The 16,007-nt window shown below is 43.9% G+C and overlaps 1 protein-coding gene across 2 annotated transcripts; it reads right to left on the reverse strand.

Annotated features, from left to right (window-relative positions):
- Nucleotides 1-281: 281 nt before the first annotated feature.
- On the reverse strand, nt 282-12,295 carry PPP1R14D (protein phosphatase 1 regulatory inhibitor subunit 14D). 2 transcript variants are annotated; one of them, XM_055316652.1, is made up of 4 exons: nt 11,834-12,295; nt 922-1,002; nt 707-739; nt 282-500 (listed from the first exon to the last, which is right to left on the reverse strand). In XM_055316652.1, exons 1-4 carry the CDS (start codon nt 12,086-12,088, stop codon nt 435-437), a joined length of 435 nt encoding a protein of 144 aa, XP_055172627.1. In that variant the 5' UTR covers nt 12,089-12,295; the 3' UTR covers nt 282-434. The 2 variants fall into 2 exon arrangements, with proteins under 2 accessions (XP_055172627.1, XP_055172628.1); XM_055316653.1 differs by lacking the exon at nt 707-739.
- Between the last annotated feature and the right edge of the window lie 3,712 nt (nt 12,296-16,007).

Below are 16,007 nucleotides of genomic sequence, written 5' to 3' on the forward strand. Positions count from 1 at the left end.
TAGATTATGAGCTCTAAAGCAGAACTGTGACCTTTGAATTCTTGAGGCCAGTTTGGATAGAAGGACAGAGGAGGTATGGACAGAGCCTGGTGGCTCAGGATGCTGACCCTCTGGTATATCACTTTACCTGCCCACCCCACCCCCATCCCCCCACTGCCCATCCCTCAGGACAGATATGCTCCACACTCCATTCATCTGGCACTCCCAAAGGCTTTATCCACTTAGCTGCCAAGGAAAGTACTGGGCAGCAGCCATGAATGGCTTCCAGAAAGCCCAGCTGTAACTGCACATATACTAGGGGTGTCCAAATGTCCCTCCTCATCTTCCATGTTCCTTGTCAGTGTCCCAAAGGGCCATTGCCCTCTCAGCCCAGGATTCAGAGGTTCAGGGCAGGCCTGGCAGTGCTGAGGCTGCTGACAGTAGTCTCATAAGGCTTATTTCTGAGGCCGACTGAGTCTCCGGAGTTTCTTGAGTTCACTGAGCAGCTCAGAGATAAAAGGCTGAGAGAGAAACAGAGGTGAGATCAAGGCATGGGGTCACACCCACCCACCACACTGCCCTCCCTAATCTCCCCTCGACCCCATGTCTCTAGAGCTGGAGAAAAGGGGAAGAACCTAGAGCCAAGACTTCCTCTCAAATATTCCTTTCCATTAGCTGCCAACCCCCTAGGCCCTTCTTACCCCCAGAGCAGCAGGGCATCCCTTACCTCTGTAGGGCGGGGACAGTTTTGGAGAACAGCCTGGGTGGAAGAGAGCAAAGAGTGGGTTCCTGAGCCAAAGCAGTCTCCCACAAGCCTCTATGCAGCCTCTATGCAACCTCCCAGGAGTCCTCCCTTCTGAATTGGTTCTCCCCATGCCACTCAAGGAGGCAAAACTTGGGTTCCTGGGTTCCTCCCACTCTAAGCCCAGCCCTACATTCTACCTCCAAGTGAGTCTTCTGTTCCTCTGTGGATAGTTCCATGAGAGCCTCCAGGTCGATCTCAGGCTCAGGAGTTGGTTGATCCTGTTTGGGAATCACATGGGGCTCAGAGAGGCCTTGCCAGCTGGTGCTGGAGTAAAAGTCACTGCTCCCCCATTTCCTACCCTGCTTCTCATGTTCAGTCCATCTCCTCATCCTCCTCAAACCACCTGTTCATTCTTCCATTTAACACTTAGGACCTACTATCTCCTATCTGAAACAAGGCTAGAGTTCTTTAAAAAGAGTGTTTAATTTCAAAAGTTATGCATATTGTAGGTAAATATATAAAATAGTACAGCTGTTTTGGAAAACAGTCTGGCAGTTCTTTAAAATGTTAAATATAGAGTTCTCATCTGGGATCTGGGTGGCTCAGTGATTGAGCATCTGTCTTTGGCCCAGGTTGTGATCCCAGGGTCCTGGGATTGAGTCCCACATCAGGCACCTCACATGGAGCCTGCTTTTCCCTCTGCCTATGTCTCTGCTCCTCTCTGTGTGTCTCTCATGAATAAATAAATAAAATCTTAAAAAAATAAAAAGTTCTCATCTGCCCCAGCAATCCCACTCCTAGGTCTACTCTCAAGAGAAATGGAAACACAAACCTTTGCACATGAATGCCCATAGCATTATTCACAACAGCCAAAAGGTGAAAACAACACATATCTCCATCAACTGATGAATGGATAAATAAAATATGATGTAGCCATACAATATTACTCAGCAATAAAAGGAACAAAGCATTGACTCATGCTACAACATGGATGTACCTTGAAAACATTGTTAGTGAAAGAAGCCAGTTACAAAAGGCCACATATTACATGATTCAATTTGTATGAAATGTCCAGAATAGGTAAATCCATGGAGACACAAAGTACATTCGTGGTTGCCTAGGGCTGGGAGTGGTAGTGGTAAGGAATGAGGTGTGACTGCTAGTTGGTACAGGGTTTTTTCTGCGGTGATAAAATGTCTGAAAATTAAGTTATGGTTGTATAATCCCAACGATAATTAAAACTTTAGGAAGTGTGCATTGTAAGTGGGTGAAATTGTATGGCATTGTGAATCATTTCAATAAGGCTATCTTCAAAAGTTATTATAGTCAGTGAAATAATTGAAACAATAGAATTTATAATTAAAAATGAAAGGAGCTCAGGAAAATGAGAAGACAAGCCACAGACTGGGAGAAAATATTTGCAAAGGATGTACCTGATAAAGGACTATTGTCCAAAATAGACAAGTCTTGAAATTCAACAATAAAAAGGAAACAACCCAATAAAAAAAATGGGCCAAAGATCTGAGCAGATCTCTTACCAAAGAAGATATGCAGATAGCAAATAGCATAAGAGATGTTAAACGTCATATGTGATTAGGAAATTGCAAATTAAGACAACAATGAGATACACCACATACCTATTAGATTGGCAAAAAATCCAAATCCGAATGCTGGTGAGGATGTGGAACAGCAGGAACCTTCATTCATTGCTGGTGAGAATGTCAAATAGTATAGCCACTTTGGAAGCATTTTGGCTGTTTCTTACAGAACTAAACACACTTATACTATATGATCCAGTGATCAAGATCCTTAATATTTACCCAAGTGAATTTGAAACATAACCACACAAAAACCTGCATAAAAATGTTTATACCAGCTTTATTCGTAATTACCAAAACTTGAAAGGAAGCAATCTGTCCTTCAATAGGTAAATGGATAAATCAACTGTGGCACATCCAGACAATGGAGTATTACTCAGCACTAAAAGAAATGAGCTGTCAAGCCATGAAAAGATCTAAATGAACTGTAAACACCTAGAATAAGTGAAAGAAGCCAATCTGAAATTGGCCATACATTCTGTATGATTCCAACTATACCACATTCTGTTCTGCAAAACCATGAAGACAGTAAAAAGATCAGTGGGATTAACAGGGAAAGTGGGATGAATAGGTGGAGCACAGAGGATGTTTAGGGCAGAGAAAATACTCTGTAAATACTATCATGGTAGATACATGTCATTACACATTTGTCCAAACCATTTGTCCAACACCAAGAGTGAACCAAAAGCAAACTATGAACTTTGGGAGCTAATGATGGATCAGTGTAGGTTCACTGATTGTAAAGGGTACTGCTCTAGTGGGGGATGTTGATAGCGGGGGAGGCTGTGCACATGTGTGGCGGGGGAGGGAACATGGGAACTCTACTTTCTGCTCAGTCTTCCTGTGAACCTAAACTGCTCTAAAAATTAAGTCTATTAAAAAGGTGAATTCAAAGGTGTCAATTCAATTCACCAAGTTTTAATTAACTTAGTGGTTGACTGCTTCATCAAGGACTTTCTTAAGTGAAAGTGGCACGGTGGTAACGACTTGTGTTAGGAGTTAGTTGGACAATTAGGTAGTCAGGGCCAGGATCCCCAACAAGAAAACAGCTGTCTTAGCTGGGATAGCTAAGACAAAACTGCACTAGAATTCTGATTTACAGCTTAGATGAGACCACAACAGCATCCCATCTAGCACCCTCTGCAGAAGTGACTTTTGCGAAACTGCCTGAAATGAAACAACCATAAACCTCAACTTGTCACTATCACAAGTTGAGACGGTCTCCAAATGTCAGCCCAGAAGACCATTAACACATGAACAATAACCTGATAGGTATACAGGTACACAATCAAAGCCCTGATTGGCACATCTTCGGAGACAATCCACAGGGGGCCCACACTCAGGATGCTCATTATAGTTCTGCAAAATAGCTTATAAAAACCCCTAGATTTGAATGCCAAAATGGCAATCCTCTCGGGTCCCCACTCTCTTTGGAAGCTTTGTACTATTGCTCAATAAACTTTGCCTTCCTGCCCATCACGCTTTGTCTGGCTTACCTCTTCATTTTTCTTTTTTTCCTATTTTTAATTTAATTTAATTTAATTTTTTATAATTTATTTTTTATTGGTGTTCAATTTGCCAACATACAGAATAACACCCAGTGCTCATCCCATCAAGTGCCCCCCTCAGTGCCCCTCACCCATTCACCCCCACCCCTCGCCCTCCTCCCCTTCCACCACCCCTAGTTCGTTTCCCAGAGTTAGGAGTCTTTATGTTCTGTCTCCCTTTCTGATATTTCCCACATATTTCTTCTCCCTTTCCTTATATTCCCTTTCACTATTATTTATATTCCCCAAATGAATGAGACCATATAATGTTTGTCCTTCTCCGATTGACTTACTTCACTCAGCGTAATACCCTCCAGTTCCATCCACGTTGAAGCAAATGGTGGGTATTTGTCATTTCTAATGGCTGAGTAATATTCCCTTGTATACATAAACTACATCTTCTTTATCCATTCGTCTTTTGATGGACACTGAGGCTCCTTCCACAGTTTGGCTATTGTGGACATTGCTGCTATAAACATTGGGGTGCAGGTGTCCCAGCATTTCATTGCATCTGTATCTTTGGGGCCTCTTCATTTTTCAAGGTGCTCTGACCAAGACCACAGTCACGAAGGGAATAAAAGTTCCTGTAACACTAGTACAGGATGGTGCCACTTTCTTCCTTTCCTTTAAGTTTATTATTTAATCTCTACATCCAGCATGGGGCTTAAACTCACAACCCCAAGATCTTGCATACTCCTCCAACTGAGCCAACCAGGTGCCCCCATTGCCACTTTCTCACTACGGGCCACCACTGTTTTTGTATTATCAGTGCAAATGTCAACATAGTGAAAAAGGCAATTGACATCTCAGTATTATTATTATGAAAATAACTGTAAGCCCTCTGAAAGGGTCTTGGGAACACCAGGGTCACCAGAATATGCTTCAAGAGCTGCTGTCTTGGGACGCCTGGGTGGCTCAGTGGTTGAGCATCTGCCTTTGGCTCAGGGCATGATTGTGGGATCCAGGATCAAGTTCTGCATGGGGTTCCCTATGGAAACCTGCTTCGCCCTCTGCCTTTGTCTCTACCTCTCTCTGTGTGTCTCTCATGAATAAATAAATAAATAATAAATAAATAAATCTTTTAAAAATGAAGATTTTTTTAAACTTTTATTTTTTTAATTTTTATTTTTTTAATATTTTTAAAATGTATTTGAGAAAGAGAGAGACAGAGATAGCATGAGCAGAAGGGGAGCAGTGGGAGAAGCAGACTCACCACTGAGCAGGAAGCCTGATGCAGAGCTTGATCCCAAGACTCAAGGATCATGAATCTGAGCTGAAGCAGACACTTAACAGACTGAGATACCCAGGCACCCTAAATATTTGTTTGTTTGTTTGTTTGTTTGTTTGTTTAGAGCACAAGTGGTGGGAGGGGCAGGGAGAGGGAGAGAGAATCTCAAGCAGACTCCCTGCTGACCACAGAGCCTGGACACAGGGCTCAATCTCACAACCGTAAGATCATTTGACCTGAGCTGAAATCAAGGGTCTGTCACTTAACCAACTGAGCCACCCATGGAAATACCATTCATGTGTGACAAAGGAGTTGGGGAAATATCTGTGTTTATATAGTTTAATGTAACTAATAGTCTTTTCCAGGTTGGATTTTGCTGCTGCTGCTGCTATTCTTCTTTTCCTTCTCCTTCTTCCTTTAATACTTGGTAAGTTCTTCTCATACTCATTTGAATAAATATTTGATATTCACCTTTACATTCTCTAGAGGTTTGATAATTTCACTTTTTCCTTTTGATTATTTAATCCTTTAAAAACTATTTACTCAACAAATATGTGTTCAGTTACTGCTATTAATGTGGTACCATGAACTTGGGAATTTCAGTGAACAAAAGAAAGATCCTGTCCTCCAAGAGTCCACAAGTTAGAGGCAAGTGGAAGAAACATAATAGAAACAGATACAATAAGTAACAAGTATAATTTGTCTAAAGGTTATTTGGAGGAACTTTTTAGACAACGGAAATGTTCCATATCATAATTGGGGTAGCAGTTACACCTGGCAAAGTGCATCCCAATATACACTTCAAATTTTATTTTCTGTCAGTTATACCTCAATAATGTTGGTGTTTTCTTTTTAAAAAAAGGAAAGAAAGGAGTGCCTAGGTGACTCAATCACTTAAGCATCTGCCTGTGGCTCAGGTCATGATCTCAGGGTCCTAGGATGGAGCCCTGAGTTGAATCGGGCTCCCTACTCAGCGGGGAGTCTGCTTCTCCCTCTCCCTCTGCTCCTTCCCCCTGCTCATGCTCTCTCTCTCTCTCTCTCATAAATAAATAAATAAATAAATAAATAAATAAATAAATAAATAAATATCTTTAAAACGAAAAAGGAAAGAAAAAAGAAGCCTCACCTGCCCTCTCATTCCTCCAACTGCCAACAGGTAATCACTGTTAACAGTTTTGGTTCTTCCATACCTTTTTAAAATAAATAATGCTAGAGTTCTAAGTTAGCTCTTTCACCCTAAGCTCTAGACTTTCCTTTTTGCTTCCTTAGTTTCTAGCTCATCTGGTTCAGTTTTCATTCTTTTAATGGAGTGCATGCTATACACCAAGTGTTGTGATAAGTGCTAGGGCCATAACAGCAAGACAGACAGACATAATTTTGCCCTTGCAAAGCTTATTGTCTCCTGAAGGATACAGACAAATGAAATGGCCATTATGACACAGAATGATAAGCACTCTGATAAGATATTTTGAGAACACATGGAAAGGGAACCTAACCAAACCTGGGGTGCAGGAAGGCTTCCTGGAGGAAATGACCTCTAATCTGAGACCTGAAGGCTAAGTAAGAGTTAACCAGATATTTATATTTCTGGAAATGATGGAGTAACAGGGTCTGTATTTATTCTCCTACCATAAGGGACTAGAAAACTAAACAAAAATATATTAACAGTCATTAGACAACAGGTGGCTCAGGACTACCTGGGAGAGAAAGGAAACAGAAGAGGTAAACTCTGTAATTGCCCTGAATTTCCTCCTAGAGACAATTTCCAGACCACAGAGCAGAGGGAGTTCCCAAGCAGAGCACAGTGGTCTCACTATATTGATATGACAGACATCAGAGTTCAGGGTTGAGGTGGTTGGAAGTTGTTAGGCACAGTTGTGGAAAGGAGGCAGTCATGAAGAAAGAGACCTCCAGAAATCTGCATAAGGGTTCTGTTGGGTCTTTGCCGAACACAAGATGCACATTCATAGGGTAAAGCTTCACAAGGCCAGGTACTGTGAGGCCCCAAGGGCCCAGAGATGAACAGACCTCACACAGGACTGGGAGGAATATCAAGTTCCCCTCGCCCAGAGTGGACAGTCATCGTTTATCATGCAGGAATTCAGTAGAGACCTCAGAAGGGCCATACTTTACTGGCGGTTAAATTATTCTCTAGATGAAAGGCTACTCTAGACTCAGCATAACTTAAAAACAAGCTTCAGAAGGATCAAACTGAGCCACAAGTAACTAAACTGCCTATTAGAACAAGGCCCAATGCTTTAAGGAAGAAAAAAAATCCAGTTACCCAGTAAGATAAAATTCATAAAATGTCCAGTATCCAAACAAAAATCACTAGTCATACCAGAATCAGGAAATGTGACCTATAAAGAGAAGAAAAATCAGTTAATAGAAGCAGACCCAGAAATGACAGAGATGGTGGAATCAACAGATGAGGAAAACATGAACACAGTAATGAGAAAAATGAAATATATGGGGAAAAAAACAAATGGAGCATCTAGAGATGAAAATGCAATATAGGGGCACCTGGGTGGCTCAGTCGGTTAAGCATCTGCCTTTTGCTCAGAGCATGACCTCAGAGTCCTGTGATTGAGTCCCACATGGGGCTCCCTGCCTGGCAGGGGGAGTCTGCTTCCCCCTCTGCCTCTCTTCTGCTTATATTCTCTCTGCCTCTCTCTCTCTGTCTCTTTCTCAAATAATTAAATAAAATCTTTTTTAAAAATGCAATATATATTTTTAAAAGATTTTATTTTTAAGTAATCTCTATACCCAACGTGGGGCTCGAACTCACAACCCAGAGATCAAGAATCACATGCTCTACTGACTGAGTCAACCAGGCGCCTCAAAAGATACAATATTTTTAATGAAAAATTTACTAGATAAGTTAACAGCATATTTGGATGTTGCCAAAAATAGATCAGTTGAACTTAAAGATACAGTGACAGAAACTAGTCAAAATGAAACACAGAGAGAAAAAAACCTTCACAGGGGGCAGGCAAGGGAGAGGAAGAAGTGAACAGAGCTTTGATGACCTGTGGTATGATATCAAGTGGTCTAACATATATGCAATTGGAATCTCAGAAGGTGGAGCAGGGGGCTGAATAGTAAAGCTGCATTCTAATTACTAGAATTCTACCTCTAAAAAAGTACTAATTTGAGGGCTCCTGGGTAGCTCAGTGGTTGAGCGTCTGCCTTTGGCTCAGGTCGTGATCCTGGGGTCTTGGGATCAAGTCCCATGTTGGTCTCCTTGCAGCGAGCCTGCTTCTCCCTCTGCCTGTGTTTCTGCCTTTTTCTCTGTGTCTCTCATGAATAAATAAATAAAACCTCTAAAAAAAAAAACAAAAATAAAAAGTACTAGTCTGGCCCCCCAAAAAACCTTTTCACATCACTTATGATATTATCCACATGTAAAGGTATGCATATTACTGAGAGATTGCAGCTACAGTCTGAAGTTGAGACTATGAGCTGATATCATAAGCCAGATTTTATTTTTTTTTATAAACCAGATATTCTTTCCCTCAAGTATTTTTTGAATTCTCAGAAAATGAGTGGATATATCAAATGACTCCTGCTGAAATGAACAAGTGTAAAATTGTGACTCAATATTTCATATAGCGGTTTCCTGCCAGATGCTGCCTGATTTGACTGCTTTCTAACCTTCACTCTATACTCAGTCCCCTTCCTCCTGAACTCTCTGCCTTGAGAACCAGCAATGGAGCAAGGCTCAGGGAGGAGCTAACAAGTGTCTGTTTCATGTGTTCGTTAACCATACTTTTTTAAAGTTGGATGTCTGGGGCAGTCCGGGTGGCTCAGCGGTTTAGCGCCGCCTTCAGTCCAGGGCCTGATCCTGGAGACCCGGGATGGAGTCCCACATCAGGCTCCTTGCATGGAGCCTGCTTCTCCCTCTGCCTGTGTCTCTGCCTCTCTCTCTCTCTCTCTCTCTCTGTGTGTGTCTCTCATGAATAAATAATAAAATATTTTTAAAAATAAAATTGGAAGTCTAATAGATTGTTTCTTAAGATGTCATCACATCAGAAGGGCTACATCAAAATGCCAGCTGCTACCAGGAAAAGATGCTATCATAGAATCTATAGGAAAGGAATGTTTTCAAAACTCCAGAGTGGTCGACAATATCCTGTACAGTGATTGGTGCCCTTGGCAAAAACTCATTAGTGTTTTTATCCTTGCTCAGAGCCAAATCCACACTCCACCTTTGGACAATAGGAATTCTAAGGCCCCAAGTCTGTTTGTTTTGTTGAACCCAGACTCGGTTCCTCTGAAGACCTCAGAGAAGGTTGCACATCCAGTGAGAAGAGGTGGGGCCCTCCAACAAAGTAAGGTTGGATTCCATCAAATCGAACTGAACACGTATCAATGCATCCCTGCAACCATTGCCAGCACTGCTATCCAAGGTGGGTATGTTGGGGAGAGCCTGCTGGGTGGAGACAGGCTCTATGAAGGTAAAACTGGGTCAGGCTAAGCCTGGAGACACTGTTGCCTCAATCTCTCCCAAGATGACCAGCCACCTGGGGCTTCCCCCACCACTTGGCTGCTTCCTGCTGAAAAGAGCAGGGATTGGGAGAGGAACTGCTGCCTGGCACCTTTGGACAATTGCCATGGCAACCACAGGCCAGGTATTTTATTTCCGTCATTGCCTGGGAGTGGTCCTCCCACATATCCTGTTTTCCAACAGGATGAGCTCTTTATTATATTGCTCTCCCCCCGCCCGGTGTTGATCTTGCAAAACCTGGTGCTTTGCCTAGTGTCTTTCTATGATGCCTAGAAAGTTTGCTCTGAGGTGTCTGAAATATGAGACTTTTTATGCAAGTGCCCAACAGTCTGAAACTGAGACTGATCCGGAGAGGGAGGGTGCTGGCAGTGGAGGCAGAGCAGAAGCAAGTCAAAAAAGCATGCCTCTCCTGCGCCCAGCTCAAGAGCATCTCCCTACCTATCCTGCACAAGTGAGCCCAGGACACGGCAGAGGACATGGTCGACACCTGGACCAAACTAACACATGACCCAGTGAGCTTCACAAGACAGTCCGGGACACATGCATCATTCTTCTCCACCCCCAACAGCAGGGCCACCGACACAGCCCTTACCTGGAAATGTGACAAGCTCCCCCACTGTCCCCGAAAAGAAAAGATAGGAATGGAGTCAGGAAGGAGGCGAAAGAAGGACCCACGGTATGTAGACAAGGAGGACTCCTGGTCTCTGGCTTGGCGCAGTGTTCTCAGCCAGCCACATGCTAGAATTAACTGTGGAGATTATAAAGAAAGACAAATGTCTAGGCCCCACCTTAATAGATTTATTTAGTCAGTTGGGGTGCAGTCAGGTCATCAGGCTTTTTCTGAAGTACCTCAGGGGTGGAGACCCACTAAGCTGTTTACCTAAATGCCCAGGTTCCGCAGGCAGAGCCCCAGCTCCCGGTCTCCTGGTTGTGTGACCTTGGGCTTGTTACTCAACATCTCAAGCTTCCATTTCCTCCATGGTAAAACATATCCATCTAAGGGAGTGGGGGGGACAGCCGAATGCGTAATGCATGTCAAGTGCTAGGCACCATGCCTAACACAGAACTAAGTGTTCAGAATGTTATTCTCTCTCTCTCTCTCTCTTTTAAGATTTTATTTATTTATTCATAGACACAGAGAGAGAGAGGGGCAGAGACACAGGCAGAGGGAGAAGCAGGCTCCACGCAGGGAGCCCGATGTGGGACTCGATCCTGGGTCTCCAGGATCACACCCCAGGCTGCAGGCAGCGCCAAACCGCTGCACCACCAGGGCTGCCCTCTCTCTCTCTTTTTTTAAAGATTTTATTTATTTGAGAGAGAGAGAGAGATAGTCACAGAGATACCTAGTTAGAACACGATGAGCAGGGAGGAGAGGGAGAAGCATGTTCCCTGCTGAGCAGGAAGCTCAATGCAGGACTCAATCCCAGGAGGCTGAGATCATGACCTGAGCCCAAGGCAGACACTTACCTGACTGAGCCACCCAGGCTCCCCCCAGAATGTTATTCCCATTGTAGAAACAGCAGTTGTTACTATTTTAGGATCCCGATCTTTAGTTATCTGAGGAAAAAGGTGCCATTTCTCGTGACAAAGGGCAGAGACCCGTCCTTTTCTCAGGGGGAGGTGAGAGGAGTCAGTCAGAGCCAGGGCCAAGGGCTCATTCTAGTCCAGAGCTGTCCATTCTGAAGGGAAGGAAATACTCTATATACATGCTGACAATATGGCAGCCACTCGCCACATGGGACTATCGGCATTTGAAACGTGGCCAGTGTCACCAAGGGACTGAACTTATTGTTTTATTAATTGGAAGGTAAATAGCTACACATGGCTGATAACGATAGTATTTGACAATGTAGCTCTCGACATGTATGTGTGTTGAGGATGAGAGTAAGACATAAAATAAATAAAAATAGCTCTTCTATCTCATTTGAACTTCAAAAAAAAAATCCCACAAAAGAGATATGACAGGCATTGATAGGTTCATTTTATAGATTAGGAAACTAAGTCTCGGGAATGTTAAAAAGACCTGGCCCAGATTTTGAAGAGCATTAGAGGCAGAGCCCAGACCAGAGGGAGGCAGATTTTGGGACTGCAAATCTATCTTCACCTGTTAGGAGAAGCTTTCTCTCCATGGGAGCATCTCACATTGGCCCTCCAGCTCCTCCTGAGGTCTCCCAGCAGGCTCTGTCCCAGGCACCCTGCCTTCTCCCTTGCTGCCTCACTGTCACTCACCTGGAAGAGCTCCTGAACCTGGGCATCCACCCATTGCTCCATCTCCACCCAGCGTTGGAGCTGGCCCCGGTCATATTTCACCGTCAGGCGGCTGGGTCTCCGGGACCTGGGCACTTTAGAGGGGTCGAGATGGGACTTTGACTCTGAGTCTGTGGATGACGTCCTCCTCCTCCCAGAAGTCCACTGGACCTTCTTAATTGGGTTCTCCCCATCAGGGCTGGGAGATGTGCAAGAAGTAGGGCTTGAAGACAGCATGGAAGAAGGGTTGGCGTGAGCAAGGATCTGGGAAACACCACCGGTCAGAGCAAGGGTGTCAAGGAAGTGAGGAGACAGAGAACAGAGGGAGAGGCCAGCAGGGAAGAAAGGAAGGAGGAGGAGCAGAGGGTCAAAGATCAATAGGACTTTCTGGCACTGGGAATGTCAGTCTCTTGGCTCTTTGCTGCCAGTGAGAGGCACTCCTGAGCTGTGCCCTAGCCCTCTTTTTTTGCAGCTACTAGAGCCCAAAGTGATTAACACTTCTGATAAGCAAAGGTCAAGAGCCTCCCATGCCTTGGGAGGAAGTAGGGACCCTTGGGTTCTGAGGGGTGCAAGGCTCTGATTGGTGCTCTATGGCCAGTTGTGAACAAGACCGGAGTCACACTCACCTGGGAGCCTGATGGCAGATCTAGTCTAGGACTAGATCCACCTGGGTCAAGAGGAACTGGAGTCCATAGATCCTGCCGGAGCAGGGTCCTGAGCAGGTAGGAGTTCCTGCTCTGAGGGTGGCACTGATGGGGCCTGAGTGTCACCAGGCATAGTTGGACGAATGGCTATCCTTGGCCCTCATCGGAGATCAGTACCCTCTTGTGTCTGGGTGTGTCTGAACGTGAGCTGCCTTATGAATAAGTGAGGGAAGAGGTGCTCCTCTGTCAGCCTGGTCCTGTGCTTGCAAAGGTAGATCAATCAAGCTTGTCTACCAGGCCCATTCCCTAGAAGCAACTGCTTGGGAAGCCATGTTGATCGTCACGTGACTCTCCCCTGACTCTTCTTCCTGATACTGAGGAAACCTGCAGACCTAACTTTTACCCAGGTGACAAGACTACTAGTTCTAAACATATAGTACTTGCATCGTAAAGGAAATGTATGTTTGTTTAGTCTTTTATAACAAAAACTGTCTTTTTTAAAGATTTATTAATTTGGGGGATTCCTGGGTGGCTCAGCAGGTGAGCGCCTGCCTTCATCCTGGAGTCCCGGGATCGAGTCTTGCATCAGGCTCCCTGCATGGAGCCTGCTTCTCCCTCTGCCTGTGTCTCTGCCTCTCTCTATGTGTGTGTCTCTCATGGATAAAATAAAATCTTAAAAAGATTATTAATTTTGAGAGAGAGAGAGAATGAGCAGGAGAGGGAGAGGGAGAGAGAGAACCCCAAGCAGATTCTCCACTGAGTGAGGAGCCTGATGCGGGACTCAATCCCAGGACCCTGAGATCACCATCCAAGCTGAAATCAAGAGTAGGGTACTCGACTGCACCACCCAGGTACCCTGTAACAAAAATTTCTAAACTTTTTAGAAAAGTTACAGAAAAACACTGTCATTTTTAATAAGATGAACAGCTCAGAAGGACAAATGAACAAAAAATGGAAGTTTTTCTCCTCTCCCCAGCTCTACTCCCCAGAAGCAACACCACCAACAGCTTCTGTTTTAATTCCCCTGTGATCAACATTTATCCCTTTGTGTAATATCATATATTTGTCACCCCTCCATTCTAAACAGTATCTCTTGTCTCCTCAATAGGAATGGGAAATTAACTTCATCATCCCCTTTTACTTTCTACATTCCAATTTTTGTTAATATATTTCTTTTTAAGTCTTGCAGTAATTAGTTTCCTTTAAAATGTTGAGTTTCTGGGGACCTGGTGTCTTAGTCAGTTAAGCATCTGCTTTCAGCTCAGGTCATGATCCCAAGACCCTGAGATCGAGCCCCATATCAGGCTCCCTGCTCAGCGGGGAGCCTGCTTCTCCCGTTCCCTCTGCCTCTACCATTCCCCCTGCTTATGCTCGCTTGCTCACTCTGTCAAATAAATAAGTAAAATCTTTAAAAAAAAATAAAATGTTGAGTTTGTTTCCAATATATTGACCAAAACCATCCTACACTGACTCCTGAAAGAGAGCTTTAGATAATAACTAACAGATGAGTCTTTTGCTTTTTAAGATTTATTTGAGAGAGTATGCACGCTATGAGATCATGACTTGAGCCGAAACCGAGTCAGATGCTTAACTGACTGAGCCACTCAGGTACCTCCAATATGATGAGTCTTTAATGATGAAAAGCTTTGGGGCTCTAAGTTGACAGAGTGGGGAGGTGTTTGAGGGCTGCACGCCATGAAAGTAGCCTGAAAAGCCCAGACTTTGGAGGAAGGCTGACAGATCTGAGTTCAAACTCAGCTTTTTGCCATGTATTGGCTTTATGTAACCTTCACATTTCACAACCTCTTTGAGTCCATTTTCTCATCTGCAACAAAGCGTTTTTTTTTGGGGGGGGTGGAATTAAATGAGTTGATATATATAATATCCAAATACAGAGTCCCTTCTCAGTAGAAATCCATTCCCTTCCTTTCTTTGTCTCCTCATTCTCTGCCTTCCTGGTGAAGCTCTGTCTTCCAAAGGCTTGCTGACAGATTTTTCTGCAGTGGTTTCCTTCCTGGGCTTCTTTGGAAGAGGGTAGAAATGAGTGGTGGTAGGGTGGCCTCTAGAATGCAGCCTGTAGACTCAGCTGTTATTTTGATGACCTGTTATACTCTGTGATGGGCAGGCATTATTATGATAGTTCCCTCCATCTTCTGTTTCCTGTCTTGTGAAGAGTTTGGGAGTCCTTTCAGGAAAAGGAACCAGATCAGAAGACTCAATGGGTTTTGTTCATTCATTACCTCTTTCACTTAATAACAAAGATTTTATGAGCTCCTCTAGTAGGCCAAGCATTATGTTCCATCCTGGGGATTGGTGATCGAAAGAAACTCTGTTCCTCCCTTCATGGAACTTATAGTCTAGTGTAAAAATAAACAAATGTTAATCAACCAATCAGATAAATGTAAAGCTACAATTGCATTCAGTGATCTGAAAAAAAAAAAAGGCCAAAGGTACTATAAGAATGTCTACTGAGGATGTGACCTAGCAAGTGGTAAGAGTCTGATTTGAATTCTGAAGGATGAATAGAAGTTAACTAGGCACAGAGACCAGCAGAAGTGAATCTGGCAGAACTCAGAGCAAATGCAAAGGCCCTGTGGCAGGAGGGAGACACCGAATACAAGGACTAAAAGGTCAATGGGACTAGAACAGAGAGAGGAGGGAGGGAAACACAAGTTCTGAGGCAGAAGGGACAGAGGTATCTACACAGGGTCCTGTGATCCATATTAAGGTTAAAATTAGGACAGCCTGGGTGGCTCAGTGGTTTAGCGCCACCTTCAGCCCAGGGCGTGATCCTGGAGACCCAGGATTGAGTCCTATGTCTTCTCCCTTTGCCTATGGCTCTGCCTCTCTCTCTCTCTCTCTCTCTCTCTCTCTCTGTATGTGTCTCTCATAAATAAATAAATAAAATCTTAAAAAAAAGAAATTTGCCCCGAAGTATATTTTATAGAACACTAGTTTCTTGGTCTACCAATAGGTATTGTATAAAAAGAAGAAAAAAATTATCAGGCAGCCCAGGTGGCTCAGCGGTTTAGCACTGCTTTCAGCCCGGGGTGTGATCCTGGAGACCCGGATCGAGTCCCACGTCGGGCTGCCTGCATGGAGCCTGCTTCTCCCTCTGCCTGTGTCTCTGCCCCCACCTCTCTCTGTGTGTGTCTCTCATGAATAAATAAAATCTTCTAAAAAATGATAAAATTAAAAAAATAAAATTCCATTAAGGAATTTTTGTCCCTATCCTAAGAGCATTGGGAGTCACAGCAAAATCTTAAGTAACAGTGATGGGATAAGCTGACATGTTTGGCTTTAAATTTGCAAAAGATCACTCTGCCTGTTAAAGAGAGAATCAGAGGGTGCAGAAAGTCTGAAGGATATCAGTTAGGAGGCCACTGCTATGGGGCTTGACTGGGGAGGTACTAGTGTCGGTAGTGAGAAGGGGACAGTGGAGAGCTACTTAGGGGGTACTATTTAGCAGAACTTGGTGATGGACTGGGGACACAACATCTGCAAACTTCATA

This window comes from Nyctereutes procyonoides, unplaced genomic scaffold, assembly GCF_905146905.1.
Source record: "Nyctereutes procyonoides isolate TBG_1078 unplaced genomic scaffold, NYPRO_anot_genome, whole genome shotgun sequence".
Taxonomy (NCBI): Eukaryota; Metazoa; Chordata; class Mammalia; order Carnivora; family Canidae; genus Nyctereutes; species Nyctereutes procyonoides.

What these genes read in the sequence shown, in the direction of transcription:
- PPP1R14D (XM_055316652.1), bottom strand. Translation starts at nt 12,088, where the DNA reads ATGCTGTCTTCAAGCCCTACTTCTTGCACATCTCCCAGCCCTGATGGG. An exon ending in AGGTTCAGGAGCTCTTCCAG is followed by an intron (nt 1,003 to 11,833) that starts GTGAGTGACAGT and finishes ATTCCCAAACAG; the next exon opens with GATCAACCAACTCCTGAGCC. An exon ending in ACTGTCCCCGCCCTACAGAG is followed by an intron (nt 501 to 706) that starts GTAAGGGATGCC and finishes TTTCTCTCTCAG; the next exon opens with CCTTTTATCTCTGAGCTGCT.